The sequence below is a fragment of the Zootermopsis nevadensis genome, unplaced genomic scaffold (assembly GCF_977971745.1).
Source record: "Zootermopsis nevadensis isolate Lab colony 2312 unplaced genomic scaffold, Znev_1.0 Znev_ptg000017l, whole genome shotgun sequence".
Lineage (NCBI taxonomy): Eukaryota > Metazoa > Arthropoda > Insecta > Blattodea > Termopsidae > Zootermopsis > Zootermopsis nevadensis.
The window spans coordinates 267,255-286,869 of NW_028259149.1; the positions used below are offsets into that span (position 1 = coordinate 267,255).

Genomic DNA, 19,615 nt, shown 5'->3' on the forward strand with positions numbered 1-19,615 from the left:
ATGATGCAGGCAGCAAAAACGTCGGCAAGCTTCTACCATCAGGGTGAAGATGGAGGAGGTGCCAAGAACCTCTGAAATGGCGAACTTCTGACTACACGGCGCAACAACCCAGAAGACGGCCATTGTCAAAGCCACTGCTGTAAGAACGTCAAATCCTTAAAAATTATCTGGAAAGTACACATCTCTGCTGCTTTAGAGTGAAGAAGTCAGCAAAGAACTGGAATATTCGTTTCCAAGGAAGTGAATTATTCATTCAGGAGGAGACAGAAATAAACGGGGTTGCTGATGGGAAACAGTGGACACACATTAGAGACGTGTTCTGGCCAATTTTAAGGAAAACCACAAATGTAAGTACAAGACATAATTTATTATATCAGTAATGACTTTTAAACTGTGACGTACATCATACAAAACAACATTAATGTATGGCGCTACGTAAACATAACCTGGAAACACTTTTAATAAGTTACAATTGTCCTCAATGAATTAAATACAAGGTACATGCAAAATATTGAGCATCATTGAATTGCATATTGTATTAACTTCACAGGGTAAGACTGCAATGCCGACAAGACAGAGGCAAATGGCGGCACGGAAGCATAACAAAATTAAATCAACCACAAAGTTCGTTATAATAAAGGGGAACAATAATTTTGTCCCAAGATATAATCTTCCCGAATATTATAAATCATACAGCAAAATCAATGTCTTGCTTCAGTCCCGTGTAGCCTAAAAATGACGACATTTTACACCGTGGCTCAAAGTCACAAGCCTCAATTACAGACAAGACATTTTCCTGCACACTTCAGTCACTTACATGGATCGACAAGTTGATCCTCAATCAAATTTATATTGTGAGAAATCCAAAATAGGACGACTCCAATATACGTACTTACAAGACGCTGTATGCTCGGCTTCGTTCCGTCACAGTCAACTTGATGGCCCCTCTGACATGAAGCTGGCAAGACTCATCAGCAAATACTTCCAACTGTCCTGATTGCTGCCATGACAGCTACTCATGGTTTTATAAGTGATTTGGAGGGCCGAAGCATTGGCACTCACCAGTCCATTAACATAATGCATTCCTCACTAGTGAACAGCAAGTATCAATATGACCTTATGAAGAAATTCAGGGCAAATACCTTTAGCGGGGCATCGTGTTAAAGAACCAATCAAAATGTGCTTGTGTCATGACCACACAAGAGGATAAAAAATAATACAGTTTAGCTAGCATATGTAAGTGCAACTGCACCGAGATGAATCAAGTAACGTATGACGACGTTAGTCAGAACTGGCGTTGAGATATGTGGACAGAAGCGCTGCTGTCCGCTGACAGAGTCTGCTTGCTGACTTGTGTACTGTAAATCAATGCCAAAAAATGGCTCATCCTTTTCCCACATACGATTAGACATTGCCATAGGAGACGTAAGCAATCACCGGCTGTACCAAGGCACAACAGATGATTGCAAGTTATGGGACAAACGTATTCAAATGATGACTACGTCACTGTGTGATCGCATTCATTTGGACTTGCGGGAGTGTTAAGTCCGCGCCAGAGGTCCGAGGAAGTCAGAAATGGCTTACGGGATCTTACGTCCACGCCAGAGGCCAACATTCATTCACACGGGGGCCTGTTACCTAAGGCAATGTAAGTAAATTCTTGAGGAAGCTCACGATACCCACCGCTAAAATGTCAATTTAGAAATGGGGAAACCATATGTAAAAAATATGAAATGCAATGGAGAATGCTTCACAATCTGACCACTAGCAAAAAAAAAAAAACTGCATGTTCTCTAAGCGTCATCGTGGCAATCATCAGTCTACGACTGTGACGTTCCAAAACAGCCTAGAACATATAAGATATAAGTAAACATACGTGTACAGAACTCAGATCAACAAGGAGGCAAGTTATTAAACATTCATAACAGCTGTTTTGAAAGTTCTATAGTAAGTTAATTGATTGAAAGTATTTATAGCCCCTTCCTCCGAAACAAAGTAACTTAAAGTCGGCTGTATTCCGGGTTGTTGGGCCGTGTAGTCTGACAGATGATGGAGGAGGCAGCAAGGGCCTCTGAAACGTCGGTATGCCTCTACCGGACTACAAGGCGCTACAACCCAAAAGACAGCCACCTTCAGACTCAACACTGTGAAAACCTCAAATCCTATATTACTTAAAGTCATTGCTAATAGTAGTCTATATCAGTGGTATTCAACCTGGGGTACGCGAAGACATCTTAGGGAGTATTTGAAATTAAAAGAATATTATTTTATGATAAACACTGAACAATCAGTAATGTAATTTTTTTAGATGTAGATTATATACTATGTATAACTTGAATTATACACCAACAACTTTGGGGGTACAAAGTTGAAGAGTAATTATATCTGGGGGTATGCGAACGAAAAAGGTTGAATACCACTGGTCTAAAGAACATATCTCAGCAGTTTAGCAAACAGTGAAAATATCAGCTAAAGTAAAGTACAGAATATCCACATATGATTACAGTGTGCTATAATTTTTTTCTGTCGGGTTATTCTTCTTTTGTAACCAAGATTCATCTACGCATTCAGTGGCGAGCGACCACATACTTGTGATGAGTGCAATAAATCATTCAGTCAAAGAAGCCACCTGAAGATTCATCAACACATTCAAAGTGGCGAGCGACCATATATTTGTGATGAGTGCAATAAATCATTCAGTCAAAGAAGCCACCTGAAGATTCATCAACGCATTCACAGTGGCGAGCGACCATATATTTGTGATGAGTGCAATAAATCATTCACTCAAAGAAGCCACATGAAGATTCATCAACGCATTCACAGTGGCGAGCGACCATATATTTGTGATGAGTGTAATAAGTCATTCAATCAAAGAAGCCACCTGAAGATTCATCAACGCATTCACAGTGGCGAGCGACCATGTATTTCTGATGAGTGCAATAAATCATTCAGTCAAAGAAGCCACCTGAACATTCATCAACGCATTCACAGTGGCGAGCGACCATATATTTGTGATGAGTGCAATAAATCATTCACTCAAAGAAGCCACCTGAAGATTCATCAACGCATTCACAGTGGCAAGCGACCATATATTTGTGATGAGTGTAATAAGTCATTCAATCAAAGAAGCCACCTGAAGATTCATCAACGCATTCACAGTGGCGAACGACCATATATTTGTGATGAGTGTAATAAATCATTCACTCAAAGAAGCCACCTGAAGATTCATCAACGCATTCACAGTGGCGAGCGACCATATATTTGTGAGGAGTGCAATAAATCATTCACTCAAAGAAGCCACCTGAAGATTCATCAACGCATTCACAGTGGCGAGCGACCATATATTTGTGATGAGTGTAATAAATCATTCACTCAAAGAAGCCACCTGAAGATTCATCAACGCATTCACAGTGGCGAGCGACCATATATTTGTGATGAGTGTAATAAATCATTCACTCAAAGAAGCCACCTGAAGATTCATCAACGCATTCACAGTGGCGAGCGACCATATATTTGTGATGAGTGCAATAAATCATTCACTCAAAGAAGCCACCTGAAGATTCATCAACGCATTCACAGTGTCGAGCGACCATGTATTTGTGATGAGTGCAATAAATCATTCAGTCAAAGAAGCCACCTGAACATTCATCAACGCATTCACAGTGGCGAGCGACCATATATTTGTGATGAGTGCAATAAATCATTCACTCAAAGAAGCCACCTGAAGATTCATCAACGCATTCACAGTGGTGAGCGACCATATATTTGTGATGAGTGTAATAAATCATTCACTCAAAGAAGCCACCTGAAGATTCATCAATGCATTCACAGTGGTGAGAGACCATATACTTGTGATGAGTGCAATAAATCATTCACTCAAAGAAGCCACCTGAAGATTCATCAACGCATTCACAGTGGCGAGCGACCATATATTTGTGATGAGTGTAATAAATCATTCAGTCAAAGAAGCCACCTTAAGATTCATCAACGCATTCACAGTGGTGAGCGACCATATATTTGTGATGAGTGTAATAAATCATTCACTCAAAGAAGCCACCTGAAGATTCATCAATGCATTCACAGTGGCGAGAGACCATATACTTGTGATGAGTGCAATAAATCATTCACTCAAAGAAGCCACCTGAACATTCATTAACGCATTCACAGTGGCGAGCGACCATATATTTGTGATGAGTGCAATAAATCATTCAGTCAAAGAAGCCACCTGAAGATTCATCAACGCATTCACAGTGGCGAGTGACCATATATTTGTGATTTTTTCGAATGAACTCACGACATCTAGTCCAGCAGTGTCGAATTGGGGACCATACACATCACAAAATGCTTCTCCTGAAGCAGTAAATGATTCTATATCTTTCCACACAAACTTGCTGGAAACCATACCCGATCCTGCCTGTACAATATCTTCCTACCTTTTGCCTCTACCATTGTCACTCTCACTATCACTATTGACGTCACTTCCAGGTGTCACTAATTGTGTATAGTCAATGTCTACTATTACATTGTCAGTGTCCGAAGTGCTATAACTTTCACTTTCATCCAAAACTTCATCTAGAAGTGCCCTTCGTTCTGCCTCTGTCAAGACACGACTTGTCGAAGGGTGATCCATGATGACTTAATAACATAATAAAACTCTATATTTATCTACTTCTGTTTAAAACTCTGTAATTACCAGTGTTCATTAAAAAGTTATTGCATACTGTAATGAGCATAATCATTTATGGACATTCTGCATAATCCCTATGTGGTAAATTGTATGTTTTGTTCACTGTTATACATTTAGTCTGTAGTCATGCAACTTCCACGGAATTTGTCATAGGACCTTGGTACATATCCGACAAAGCTTCCGTCTTGCCAGGTAGCTGTCGCACTTCACACGTCCATTCCCTTGCTGCAGGTTGTGGATCACGAGTGGGTCCTGCCGTCCTTAGTTGATGTTCGTGATTGCACCACTGTCGATGGAGGTCTCGACCTTGACCAGCCAGCAGTAGTGGGTTCAAAGCCAGAGCAGAACATCCAGTTGTTCAGGGTCATAAGTATCACCCTGCCTTCCCCTTAACCACTGGAAGACAAAAGAATTTGTATGTGTACAACAAACAGGGCAAAGAGAATTGTCAATAAAATAAGACATTCAAAAACTAGTTTTTGAATGACGAACAGAATGCTACAAACTTGTGACATTCCTAACTTTCTTTGATGTCATCCAGATGTAATCAAATATCGCCCGTAGAATTTGGAATTTCAAGTAAGTGAACCTTGAACATGGTCTGTTTTCACTTAATTAACGGGATTCATAAAATCTCTGATGATGTCAAGAACATCATGGAAAAAATTGGTTGAAAGTTGAAACATACCTGATTTGAAAACAGCAAAGGCTCCCAATGTACGATGTATGTCCTTGTGCACACAACAGTTCTTCGTAAGCCTTGATGGTGCGGGAACAGTGTACACCCAGAAGTTCTTTCAGGAGGTCTGTACCACAGCGGTTGCCTCCGAAGTCCAACAAGACCCTGGTCACACAGCTGTAATTCTGCAAAAACTACTAAATCCACATGACAGAGAGTAAAGGCATTTCCTTGACAATGTATGGCATTGCTGTTATTCCACACAGGTAGATTGGCACAATTATGTAAAAACCTCAAGGAAGTAATATGGGCCATAATCAATAACACTGATTCACTGTTGTTTGTGAAACCAACCACGTCCACTCCATTAAAATGAAGCTTACGTCTTGTTGCCTTACGCTGTGAGCCGCAGGCAAGGTACATTGGTCCATCTAGGCGCATTTATGCGTTACTCAGATCCATGACAAACTTATAAATCCACAATTTTATATGGCAGGGAAAACTGGACATTAAAAATGGACAAAAACAGAATTACAACGGCTGAGACAAAATTTATGAGACACAGTGCTAAGTACACTTGGACTGACTACAAGAGAGAAAAAGACATTGTCTTGAACCACCCTTTAATACTTTATTGTTAATCCAAGTATTGATAGAATTATTGTAATTAACATGAGTTATTATTTCATAAGAACAAGTAAAACAAGTTCCTATTTCAAAATTTGCTAAGAAACAGTCAACAAGACATAGAAAACCAAAGGACTACGTTGACTTTCGTAAAAACACATTGATGGGAAACTTTATGCAGACTCTTAACATCCTGCGATGTGAACTCGATGTTACCGATCAGAAACTGTCTACAAATAAACTTTATTTGAAATTAGGGCGTGAACAGCCAATTAGGATTTTCGTTATATTCCATATTAGGAAGAGAGATTTCTATTTAACCTTAGAAGGGATTACTATACGAGACTCTTATTCACTCAAACCTTGTAGAGATAGACAAGAACTAGTAGTTAACTCGAAGATTCTCTCTCTGGGACGAGACTCCTAGACTTCATTCATGTAGAGACTACATACACGCCAAGCTAGCGAAACAGACTTCTACCATATCTACAAGATGGGCATCATAGCTGTAATTATCATTTACATTCTTATACGAGGTGCGATCGGAAAGTTTCCAGACTGCGCCTATAAAAACCCGTACACTTATCTCAGGTATTAAATTCATCCATCACCCTCGAAGTAGTTCCCCTGGGAGTGAACACAACGATCCCAGCGCCGCTGCCAAGCCTGGAAGCATCCCTCGAAATCTTTCTTTGTCAGCCTGTCAAGCACCACCTGCGACTCTGCCTGAATCTCTTCTATCGTCTCAAATCTCCTTCCCTTTAGCTGAATTTTCATCTTTGGGAAGAGGAAGAAGTCACACGGCGAATAAGGAGGGTGCGGGATGACGGCCATGGTGTTTGAGGCCAAAAACTGCCGAACTTTGAGGGCGGTGTGCGCTGGCGCGTTGTCATGATGCGTCGCATGTGGAGTTCTTCCTTTAGAATCAGCTGACAGGTCCCATAGCCTATCCCAACAATGTCGCACAAGTCGTTGATGGTACGAAGTCGATCTTCGTGAATGGCCTGCCGAATCTTCGTAACATTTTCGGGCGTTGTGCTCGAAGATGGTCGTCCAGAACGCTCGTCATCATCGACAGAGGTTCGGCCATTTTTAAAACGTGAATGCCACACAAAAGTTTGTGCACGACCCATTGCGGACTCCCCAAATGCTTGCTTCAGCATTTCATAGGTTTCCGTAGCCGTTTTGGCGAGTCTTTGGCAAAATTTGATGCACACGCCATTCCGAAATCGCAGGAGGGTCTGTGTAATGCACTACCAAAACGCCCGTAACTAAGAAACAAATGCTAATTCGATGATGCCGGCTGGCACACTGATTCACTATGAATGTAGGCCGCACCCCCTAGCGGCAGAAGCTCGTATTACATCCGGTTCGCCATATATTGACAGAGTCTTGAAACTTTCCGATCGCACCTAGTGATTGCTGTAGTGTTCGGGGTTGTTTGGATTGGTTTGAATGTACGATCAATGTGGAACCTTGTCGTTCAGAACAAAATTGTTCAGTTGATAAATTGTCGTTCTATTGCCGGTTGTGGTTTTGGGGTCGATCGACAGTATCTTTCTGGTTCAGTGACCCGTTTGTGGTTGAACATTTGCAGAAAGACAAATTCCCTCAGGAATTTCATAATGAATGTAGAATTTGTACGGTTAGTAGTCAAAAAGTGTTTGGCCCGATTAGTAGGATTTCGGGAGGGTGGCCTACACAGGTTGCTTTATGGTGGAACAAGCGTATCAGGGATGAGTATTTTTTTAAAGCGCTATATGATATGGATGTGGAGGAGTTGTTAAGATGCATTGTGTCGAACTGTTGGTTGGTAGTGATCCCGCTGAAGTGTACTTCCCCGTATCCGGTAAACTTTTTGGGAGTGATCTCAGTGACCACCGGGTCGTACTTTTTCAAGAACTTAGCTGGGAAAATTTTCTATTTGCTCAGCCTAGCTTATCGCGGACAGTATTAAACTAGTAATTTGAAGATAGTAGCGAACTGGACTTCCAATTCCTTATTTACCACTTGTTCATATAACTATTTTATTTTTCACTGTAATATAAGGTATTTATTACTGATTACAAGTGTTTCATTTAGACAGGGTGGGTAGAAACCCTGATGGTGATTAACATCTACCAAACCCCTTCCCATCCAGGTTTAGAGAACTAAAAACAGAACCCATTTTAGACAACATTTTGAAATATAAAAACAATTAGCTTCAACATTAACAGAATGCACAGACACACACGTAAATCTTGTTTGTATTTTGTCAGGCATTGGAGTGATTATTTGTCATTATATTGTTTTAACAAACTGATTTGTTTGTTCTTGGACGTAAATCTTGTAAGCTTCCAGTCTGTGGTCTAACCGGGAAAACTGTCTGTGATATTGCCAGAATTTGAACAAACTAAACTTTGTGGCCGCGAGTTCTGGGTTCAAGTCCCGGTGAGGTGCCAATGAATATAATTTTGAAACAAATAATAAAATTCTACGCATTTCACTTGTTAGGCATCTGCTTCCTTTCCAGGCCAAGAGTCAATTTGTTGTTAGGTGGTCTGCATCTCATTGCAGAATGCTATCTCACACTTGAGTGAAAAGGAAAAATTAAACAATCAAAGATCGTAAGGGCAAGAATTATGGCACCAGAGTTACAGCCACAATTCTTGGAGGGCCACCCTCAAGCTAAATCGCATCATTACTGGCCAAGCGGATCATTTTTGTGGAAATTAAGGGAAAAGTCTGGCGACGAAGACACATCCCGGATTGTCTGTAGTTCGCTTCAGTAAAATGGTTAAGGGAATAAATAAAAGTGCTCTGCAAATCTACAAATCTGTTCTCATCTCCTTACCGAAACCTCCTTGCTGTCATTCAGCTTATACTCCGCCATGTAATACTCCTTGAGAAAAGTTCCATGAGTACCTGAACAGAAATTCCAGAATAACATCGTAATAGTCAGTGATCGACAAGACTTCAACCGAGCCGGGCAACTCCAAACGGAAAGAAAGTTATAACTTGGATGGTGTGACAAAGATGTCTGATGATGATGTAATGTGTATCATTACAAAAGTAGGAAGCCAAGCTGACATCTTTTACCTTAGATGGGGAAGATCTCACAGATGTTTTTTCTTACCTTCTTGTAAGCAGAAGAGAACAAGACCACAAACAGTGTGAACTGAGAGGAATAACGCATCATTTCCACCAATCAGAAACCCAATCTTCGGGCGGTAACCTTCCACCCCGGGCATTGTGAATCATAGAACAGGTTAGACCACTACTGGTGGTTGAGACGAACTATCAGAAAAGACTTCTACTAAACCGGGACATTCATCTGCGAGTAATGTCAGGTCTGTCACTAATTTTTTAAATAAATGTACAACAACGGCCTAGTTTTACCTGGTTCTACAGAGGTGTGGGTGGTTAAGGGTCAAGGTAACCCTCTCGTCTCCACCCACCCTCCTCAGTTATTTCACTTTAAAAAATCCGCAGGTTCCTCTGCTACATCCTCGAATGAGTTTACTCTCGAAGCCATTACGTTGGTCGTTAGACCAGCGCGGTTTTCAAGCTTTGTGTGCAAAAGTGTGTTTCCTGGCAGTAGTTTAACGTATCCACCGTATCCAAAGGTGGAATTATTTCCAACATTTCACTACGTCAAGCGAATCCTTTACTCATTTAAGTACGAAAGTATCATTACAACATACTGTAATCACATCATGTATCAACATTGGCTGCCTAAGAGCTGTTGATCAGGTTATTGAAACAGATATCCAGTGAAGAAAGACGAAAGTTACTCGCAATTAATGCTAATTGCATTGATAAGCATTTCTTAGCGTTTTTGGTCTCTGGTTTGGACAACATCGGGTTAAATGAGACGCCACATTTGAATGTGAATCGATTTACTTGCTAATAATCGACTGGGAGTTTTCAAACTTTTTTGTTACGAACCTTGGATTATTTGTGTCTGAGGTCCTCGCCTCTGCCCACACGGGCGACGGCCAAGGCACGGCGCTTAAACCCAACGCCTCTATGAGTCTAGCGACTGAGCAAGTTGAGTTCGTCAGGTTACGCGTGGGAAACGCGGATGACAGCGAACAGCTGAACCGGACAACCAATTTTACCGGCGGAAAATGTTGCAGACATGGCAACAGGACACACGAAGGATGCTGTTCAACGTATCCAAAAGAGTGACTCTGGAAAAAGAACGGAAATCCCGCCCTACAAGAACGAGTTACCGGAAGAGCCCAGGCCTCGAAGACTCGCATCCTCACACAAGGCCAGCACGTGCTATGTAGCTGACGGGACTAGAACCATTTTAATTCACCTACACAAAGTATACTTGATACAGGAGGCAGTCGAAGATTCGGAGAGATCTTTCGACTGGGATTTGGAGATTGATCGCTGTCTGATGGAAGGAAATGAACTGGCCTTTTTAAGGCCCATCTCCCTGAGCTGCCCCAGCACGTCCTGAAGCAGCTCAAGGCCGCCATCGTCGAAGAGAAGCCGAGACAACCGCCGCGGCTAAGGGGGCAGCTCGAGCCACCGTCGGCAAGAGAAAGGCCAACGAGTTGGACTTGTCCAACTCGGGCGGTTCATAGGAACCCGCCTCTAGGCGCCCGGGCCACTGTCCGGAGACGGGTCCACTCCTCTGCCGGTACCGGCGAATGTTCACCGGCCCGATGGTTGCATCCACCAATTCCACGGGCGAACAAGCCACCTCGTGTGGCCGGCAACTCAGCTACGCTGAGGTCAGCGCGGCGTACACCGGGGTAGTGGCCGGGCGACCGGTTAAAGGGGCGACTGCTGGGGTGGATTCCTCGGCACCGCTCCCCACTAAAGCCGGGGCCTCGCAAGAGGTTAAAGGAGCGAGGGGCGTGAAGTTGTCCCGCCCACACCGCAGAGCGGGACAGTCAAGCCCTCAGCCAAGGGACCCGGCTCCTCGGCGCAGGTCTCCCCGGGCTTCCGGTGACCTGTCCGGGCCGCTCACTGGCATGTCATTTGACGCCGCTTCTTCCTTCCACGCTCAAGTGGACAAAACGGCTCCGGGGGAGCGCCGTAACAAAACCCCGGTGTACGTCTCTGGGGTGAAGGACGTACGCGGCTTCCTGCATAGGATTCGCGCGGAGTCGGCCTGCGGGATCGTGGCGCAGATGAAGGGAGACCTCGTGACTCTTGTGCCTGTGACCGCCGGCGGGTTCCGGGCCACCGTCAGGGTCCTGCGTTCCCTCGGTGAGGGCGAGGGTGTGAGTTTTCACACATTCTCCCTCCCCGAGGATCGGTGCGTGCGCCTGGTGATTAAAAACCTGGGCGTGCGCATGCCCGAGGAGCTGGCCGCCATGCACATTGCTGTGCAGGGTGTCCTGCAACTCCGATCAACGCGCCGGGCCATGGACCAGGACGGTGACCGTCCCCTTACGCCACACTTCATCGTGTCGGTAGCACGGGGCCCCGACGTGGCGAAAGTGCGTTCCCTTACCGAGATCTGCGGTCTGCGGGTCAAGGTGGAGACGTACGTCGCACCGAAGGGGCCCATGCAGTGCAAACGGTGCCAATGCTTCGGGCGCACGCAGCGAAACAGCGGTTATGCATCGAGGAGGGGGGTAATCACACTGCAAACTACAGAGGTTATAAAAATTCTGTTATTTCAGCAGAATAAATTACCTCCAGACGTTTTAGTACAATCAATGTTTTATTGCATAGCAACCACAAAATAGCCTAACTTACAATGACACAGACTTCAGTCGAGCTATACAGCTTGAATTCCAATAGTCCACCACGTTTGGCGGTAAACTGATTCCGCATTCACTGTATTTGTTACCGTCGTTCCTGTTAAAGATAGTGGATCCAGGTCCCACGCAAACTAGTGTCGATGACGAAGTCGTGGCTGGTAGTGAACCTCTGGAAGAGAACAGCTGAAAATGACCACTCCCCGACCGTACGGAGTGAGCCTGACACAAATTTGGACAACACGGCGCAGGGTAATTGAAAATAACTTATTAAAGTTTATGAATACTCCTATGTCAAAAACCACACGCGAAGTACCGGACGATGAAAAATCATTTTTTGAATCATTGCCGTTGGACACCAAATTGGAGTTTAGATGCGAAGTTATAAGGTTACTGAAAATGTTCAGGACAATGAATGAACATCCCCAATACATCGTACCACGAAGTTCTCAGCAATTGCAACCCATCGATCGTTTTTCAAGAGTTCAATAATCAATCTCGTGCATCGTTTACAGATTCACGTACTCAACCTCATTTATCTGTCAATTCACAACGACCACCCTACACAAAGACCACTCCTTCTGCATACCAGAAGGAAACCTTGTTAATTATGGAGGTCGAATTAAGACCTACTTTGTGGGATCCATCTCGAGAAGATTATAGAAACCGAGATCTAAGAACACGTGCTTGGCAAGACACACGTGAGAAACCTATTCCTAACTTCGAAGGGATGGACAAAATGGGGTAAGTTATACAAAGTCACTTATATGATTTTTTAATTTACAAACAGTGACTCCAAATGGACGATATTTTCACGAAGTGCCACTGGTTTTGAAGATAATGCAGGCACTAATACAAGATTTTAAATAGAGTAGTATTCATGAGATGGTAATGAGATGGTAAAGTTTCGTCATATTGTGATGGTCTAATGTAAATCGAATATTTCGATAAAGAGCATCATTTAATATTTTAAATGTTAATTATTGTAATATTTTAATATTTAATAAGAATTTATTGATTAGACGGACAAGATTTAAATAATATATAGAATAGTATTGTTCAATTGTTCAGTACCCGTATCTTATTGCAACTAATACTGTACAGTGTATACCGTATTTAATTAAATCACCTATATTATTTAAAATTAACATTACCATCGTTGAAATGTGTGAAATTAATTCTTGGAATCGTAATTATAACACACACACTGCGTACATTACAGTCTATATGAGCGGTATCGCACTAGGATGCCAGCATCTCGGCCAAACTCAATGTATTAATTTAGTAGTCATATATCGCACCTTAGAAGACTAATCGAAAAAAGTCAAAGTGAGACTGGACTCAGGAGACACCAACAGCGTTGAGATAGGTAGAGGTGTAAGACAGGGATGCTGCTTATCACCAATTCTTTTTAACCTGTACGGGGAATGGCTTGCCAAGGAAGCTCTGGAGGGAACAGGAGACTTCTAAATTGGAGGAAGAGTGATAACGACTGTAAAGTATGCAGACGACTTAGTAGTATTGGCGAAGGAAGAGAACATGATGGACAAGTTAGTGGAAACAGGTAGAGAGTATGGAATGGAAATCAACATTGAAAAATCAAAGGTAATGAGGATAGCACCGAGAGCAGAACCATTGAACGTTGTAGATGGAAACCAACAGCTGGAGAATGTGGAGCATTTCAAGTACTTGGGAAGCATAGTCACGACGGACGCCCTATGCACCAAGGAAGTAAAAGCGAGGATAGCCATGGCCAAGGCAGCTTTCGTCAAGAAGAGGATACTTCTCACTAGCAAGTTGGGCTTGGAGATGAAGGAGAAACTAGTAAAGTGTTACGTATGGAGTGTCTTTGAAATGTGGTGTTGGAGAAGAATAGAGAAGATCAGGTGGACGGATCGAGTGACCAACGAAGAAGTATTGAGGAGAGTCAACGAGCAAAGATAACACGAAGGAAAGCCAACTGGCTGGGACATATTATGAGAAGGAATGGGTTAATGAGTGATATCACCGAAGGCCAGGTTGAAGGAAAGGGAGGACTAGGAAGAAGATTGATACAGCTAACCGACGACCTTATACAAGGAAAGAAGATGACGTTCCAGGAATTAAAGCGAGAAGCCGAGAATAGGGACAACCGGAGAGCTCTTTTTGGGCAGAGCAATGGACCTGTCGTAAGACAGAACACTTAATAATAATAATAAATAATATCGCACCTGGCATCCGTCTGGCAGCGCTTCCAACTTGGCATCACTGCCACAGCCAAGGTAAAAAAATCAACATCACACGACAGTCTGAGGCCAGTCCATTGACGTCGACATCGAAAGATTGATAATTGAAATTCAGAGTCTAGCGACTGAGCAAGTTGAGTTCGTCAGGTTACGCGTGGAAAACGCGGATGACAGCGAACAGCTGAACCGGACAACCAATTTTACCGGCGGAAAATGTTGCAGAAATGGCAACAGGACATACGAAGGATGCTGTTCAACGTACCCAAAAGAGTGACTCTGGAAAAAGAACGGAAATCCCGCCCCTACAAGAACGAGTTACCGGAAGAGCCCAGGCCTCGAAGACCAGCACGTGCTATGTAGCTGACGGGACTAGAACCATTTTAATTCACCTACACAAAGTATACTTGACACAGGAGGCAGTCGAAGAATCTCGTCTCGCCGGAGGATTCTTCGCCTTGGAATTCCTCTACCGCGGTTCTAATATCAAGAGACAGGCACGAACAGGACAAAAGGACTCTCAGAAACCGAAAACTACGGACGCCGTCATACAACAGACATCCCCTACCTTGTACCTGGAACCCTGACAGGCTTTGAACCAACAACTGAAGGATACGAGAGTTCAGATCTGTCGTGAGCTGCTGACATTACACGACGCACACCCAGAGGCATTTTTTTTGCACGGTTGTAATCATGGTTCCATTACCACACGCCTGAAACCAAGGTGCAGTCGAAGCAAGCTCCACACCGCTCAGCACCGTCTGCTGGGAAACAGATGGGAACAGTATTCTGGGATGAAAGGGCCACGATCATGGTGGCCTGGCTGCCACAGGGACTGACCATCAACCACTGTTGGCAAAATCCAACAGTGTTGCAAGGGGAAGTGGTCTCGGAATGTGTTGTTGTACGACAATGCCCCGCCCACACACCAGTCAACAGATTCAAGTTGAGCTGCAGTCACTGGGGTTCACCGTGCTCCCTGGCACTAAGTGACTGCCCTCTTCCGTGGTCACCGATTCCCCGATAGTGACGCCTTACATGATGACGTCATGGAGTGGGTGTAACCTGGGAGCCACCACCATCAAGGATCACATAATTCAAGTTAGTCTAAATAATTTGTATATGCATGCACAACACCTAGTGCGAAACAAGTATATGAACATTCACGAGTTACATTGTCTTCGATATGCAGATCTGTGTTACGTCTTCCAGAGGAAAGATTTTATAACTTTACGAGCTCTCTTAAATGTTAGGAAACAGTTTGTCACGTCCCGCGCGTGGGGGGCAATGACCCTCTGGCGGTAACTTTATAATTTCTTAAGGTGTGGTCGACCATAGTTCACATTCTCGGAGCAAGGTGACGCCGTTAAATAGCGAATGCTTCAGAAAACTCTTGAATGAAACGATAATTTTTATTGTTAATGGTCATATGATGGACGAACTGGTTGTGAAGTCGTTGCGTACACAAATGCTTTTGACTAACGAGGAACTTCGCCTATGTCTCTCAGAGGTTTGGTCATTAATATGTCACGGCGGTATAACCATTCCATCGAGGTTGGGGGAAAATACCAACTCATCACAAATATATGGTCGCCCGCCACTGTGAATGCGTTGATGAATCTTCAGGTGGCTTCTTTGACTGAATGATTTATTGCACTCATCACAAATATATGGTCGCTCGCCACTGTGAATGCGTTGATGAATCTTCAGGTGGCTTCTTTGACTGAATGATTTATTGCACTCATCACAAATATATGGTCGCTCGCCACTGTGAATGCGTTGATGAATCTTCAGGTGGCTTCTCTGATTGAATGATTTATTGCACTCATCACAAATATATGGTCGCTCGCCACTGTGAATGCGTTGATGAATCTTCAGGTGGCTTCTTTGATTAAATGATTTATTGCACTCATCACAAATATATGGTCGCTCGCCACTGTGAATGCGTTGATGAATCTTCAGGTGGCTTCTTTGATTGAATGATTTATTACACTCATCACAAATATATGGTCGCTCGCCACTGTGAATGCGTTGATGAATCTTCAGGTGGCTTCTTTGATTGAATCATCTATTACACTCATCACAAATATATGGTCGCTCGCCACTGTGAATGCGTTGATGAATCTTCAGGTGGCTTCTTTGGGTGAATGATTTATTGTACTCATCACAAATATATGGTCGCTCTCCACTGTGAATGCGTTGATGAATCTTCAGGTGGCTTCTTTGACTGAATGATTTATTGCACTCATCACAAATATATGGTCGCTCGCCACTGTGAATGCGTTGATGAATCTTCAGGTGGCTTCTTTGATTGAATGATTTATTGCACTCATCACAAATATATGGTCGCTCGCCACTGTGAATGCGTTGATGAATCTTCAGGTGGCTTCTTTGATTGAATGATTTATTGCAATCATCACAAATATATGGTCGCTCGCCACTGTGAATGCGTTGATGAATCTTCAGGTGGCTTCTTTGATTGAATGATTTATTGCACTCATCACAAATATATGGTCGCTCGCCACTGTGAATGCGTTGATGAATCTTCAGGTGGCTTCTTTGATTGAATCATTTATTACACTCATCACAAATGTATGGTCGCTCGCCACTGTGAATGCGTTGATGAATCTTCAGGCGGCTTCTTTGACTGAATAATTTATTGCACTCATCACAAATATATGGTCGCTCGCCACTGTGAATGCGTTGATGAATCTTCAGGTGGCTTCTTTGATTGAATGATTTATTGCACTCATCACAAATATATGGTCGCTCGCCACTGTGAATGCGTTGATGAATCTTCAGATGGCTTCTTTGATTGAATCATTTATTACACTCATCACAAATATATGGTCGCTCGCCACTGTGAATGCGTTGATGAATCTTCAGGTGGCTTCTTTGATTGAATCATTTATTACACTCATCACAAATATATGGTCGCTTGCGACTGTGAATGCGTTGATGAATCTTCAGGTGGCTTCTTTGAGTGAATGATTTATTACACTCATCACAAATATATGGTCGCTTGCCACTGTGAATGCGTTGATGAATCTTCAGGTGGCTTCTTTGATTGAATGATTTATTACACTCATCACAAATATATGGTCGATTGCCACTGTGAATGCGTTGATGAATCTTCAGGTGGCTTCTTTGATTGAATGATTTATTACACTCATCACAAATACATGGTCGCTCGCCACTGTGAATGCGTTGATGAATCTTCAGGTGGCTTCTTTGAGTGAATGATTTATTACACTCATCACAAATATATGGTCGCTCGCCACTGTGAATGCGTTGATGAATCTTCAGGTGGCTTCTTTGATTGAATGATTTATTACACTCATCACAAATATATGGTCGCTCGCCACTGTGAATGCGTTGATGAATCTTCAGGTGGCTTCTTTGATTGAATCATTTATTACACTCATCACAAATATATGGTCGCTTGCCACTGTGAATGCGTTGATGAATCTTCAGGTGGCTTCTTTGAGTGAATGATTTATTACACTCATCACAAATATATGGTCGCTTGCCACTGTGAATGCGTTGATGAATCTTCAGGTGGCTTCTTTGATTGAATGATTTATTACACTCATCACAAATATATGGTCGCTTGCCACTGTGAATGCGTTGATGAATCTTCAGGTGGCTTCTTTGATTGAATGATTTATTACACTCATCACAAATACATGGTCGCTCGCCACTGTGAATGCGTTGATGAATCTTCAGGTGGCTTCTTTGAGTGAATGATTTATTACACTCATCACAAATATATGGTCGCTCGCCACTGTGAATGCGTTGATGAATCTTCAGGTGGCTTCTTTGATTGAATGATTTATTACACTCATCACAAATATATGGTCGCTCGCCACTGTGAATGTGTTGATGAATCTTCAGGTGGCTTCTTTGATTGAATGATTTATTACACTCATCACAAATATATGGTCGCTCGCCACTGTGAATGCGTTGATGAATCTTCAGGTGGCTTCTTTGAGTGAATGATTTATTGCACTGATCACAAATATATGGTCGCTCTCCACTGTGAATGCGTTGATGAATCTTCAGGTGGCTTCTTTGATGGAATGATTTATTACACTCATCACAAATATATGGTCGCTCGCCACTGTGAATGCGTTGATGAATCTTCAGGTGGCTTCTTTGATTGAATGATTTATTACACTCATCACAAATATATGGTCGCTCGCCACTGTGAATGCGTTGATGAATCTTCAGGTGGCTTCTTTGATTGAATGATTTATTACACTCATCACAAATATATGGTCGCTCGCCACTGTGAATGCGTTGATGAATCTTCAGGTGGCTTGATTGAATGATTTATTACACTCATCACAAATATATGGTCGCTCGCCACTGTGAATGCGTTGATGAATCTTCAGGTGGCTTCTTTGAGTGAATGATTTATTACACTCATCACAAATATATGGTCGCTCGCCACTGTGAATGCGTAGTTTCTCACTTGGGTGTGCCGCTGTTGAGGTGAAGGTAAGAGGCATCAGGACAAGGGAGATATCATGGTTCTGGTATTTATGTGAGCAGAGAACTGACTAATCCTTTGGGCCATATGTTGCGTTAGATTGTCAGAAGTTAGAAGTCAATATACGTTGTGATAGTGTTAACAATTATATTTCAACTTACTAGTTGATACCCATATCTCACATTACAGCTAGAAGCCGTCTCGAATAGATCGCTTACCTAAAACGGCCTAATGAAACTCTAGCTCAAACCAGCTACGACTTTCAATTAAGCCTGGGGCAGTTGTGTTTCGAAACCTACGCGGTCTCACATCCTAAATTTCGACAGCAGAACAACTTTCACGCTTCAATATGACTTGTGTAATGAGAACGCCTCGAGATGACCAACAAGTAGGACGCTGTGGTCTTGATACTTAGCCGCTAGCGAAGATTCAAAGTTGGTAGATGTAATCTACAGTCATACCTTGTGCGTAATGAAACATGAGGATGCCTGATGTAATCACTGGTGAAAGCATGAGTTATAAGTTTTATTGGTTTAGGTTTTAGGGTTTATATTTGTATATGTTGCTTATTATTGCTAGTTTGTGTAACCATATCGGATAAAAGTCATTCAAATATTTATTGTAGAATACACGTTCATATTGTTACAGATATAGTTTAATTAATACGGTAACCCCTCGTCTCCACCCACCACTAATATCACCACCTCCCAGGTGTGTATACAACAAATTGGTGGCAGCGTCGTGATTAAACACGTCTTTTAAAACTGGAGATTGAAGGTGAGGATAATCAAACAGAAATAAACATGGATGAGTTACCTCACACCCAAAATGAGTTTAATTGTCCAGATGGAGACAATCAGAACAGAAGTGAACGGTATAACTTTAGACCCTTAAGAGGCAGATTTCCAACGAATGAAAATTAAAATCTCTTTCTAACTTTCAAGCCTCCTATCTTCAGCATATGGGACTCCCCAAATGAATAAGGGAGCAATATTCCTGCACGAGCAAGAATTGCTTGTGACCAGGAACCAATGGAGCGTAATAATTAATATTAACGTAAAATGGTTTAGGGATACCTTAACCATAATCAAATTCATTAGGCGTCAGCACCAAATTTATGCTGAAAAACCTCAAGGTGCAGGCCTGATAAGTTGGGAGGAACCGTCCAGAGTAAATCAGTTTACACTAGAATTGGATCGGGAA

At 42.7% G+C, this 19,615-nt stretch overlaps 1 protein-coding gene and 1 pseudogene across 1 annotated transcript; one reads left to right on the top strand and one right to left on the bottom strand.

Moving 5' to 3' along the window:
- Positions 1–348: 348 nt before the first annotated feature.
- LOC147873439 (uncharacterized) lies at positions 349–18,252 on the bottom strand (the record flags this gene model as incomplete). The annotated part of the gene is made up of 2 exons (XM_087350703.1): positions 349–5,083; positions 5,376–18,252. A coding segment is annotated over one exon (924 nt), but the record flags the coding sequence as incomplete, so codon positions are not given.
- On the top strand, positions 2,549–4,288 carry LOC110835237 (uncharacterized; annotated as a pseudogene).
- Positions 18,253–19,615: the final 1,363 nt, after the last annotated feature.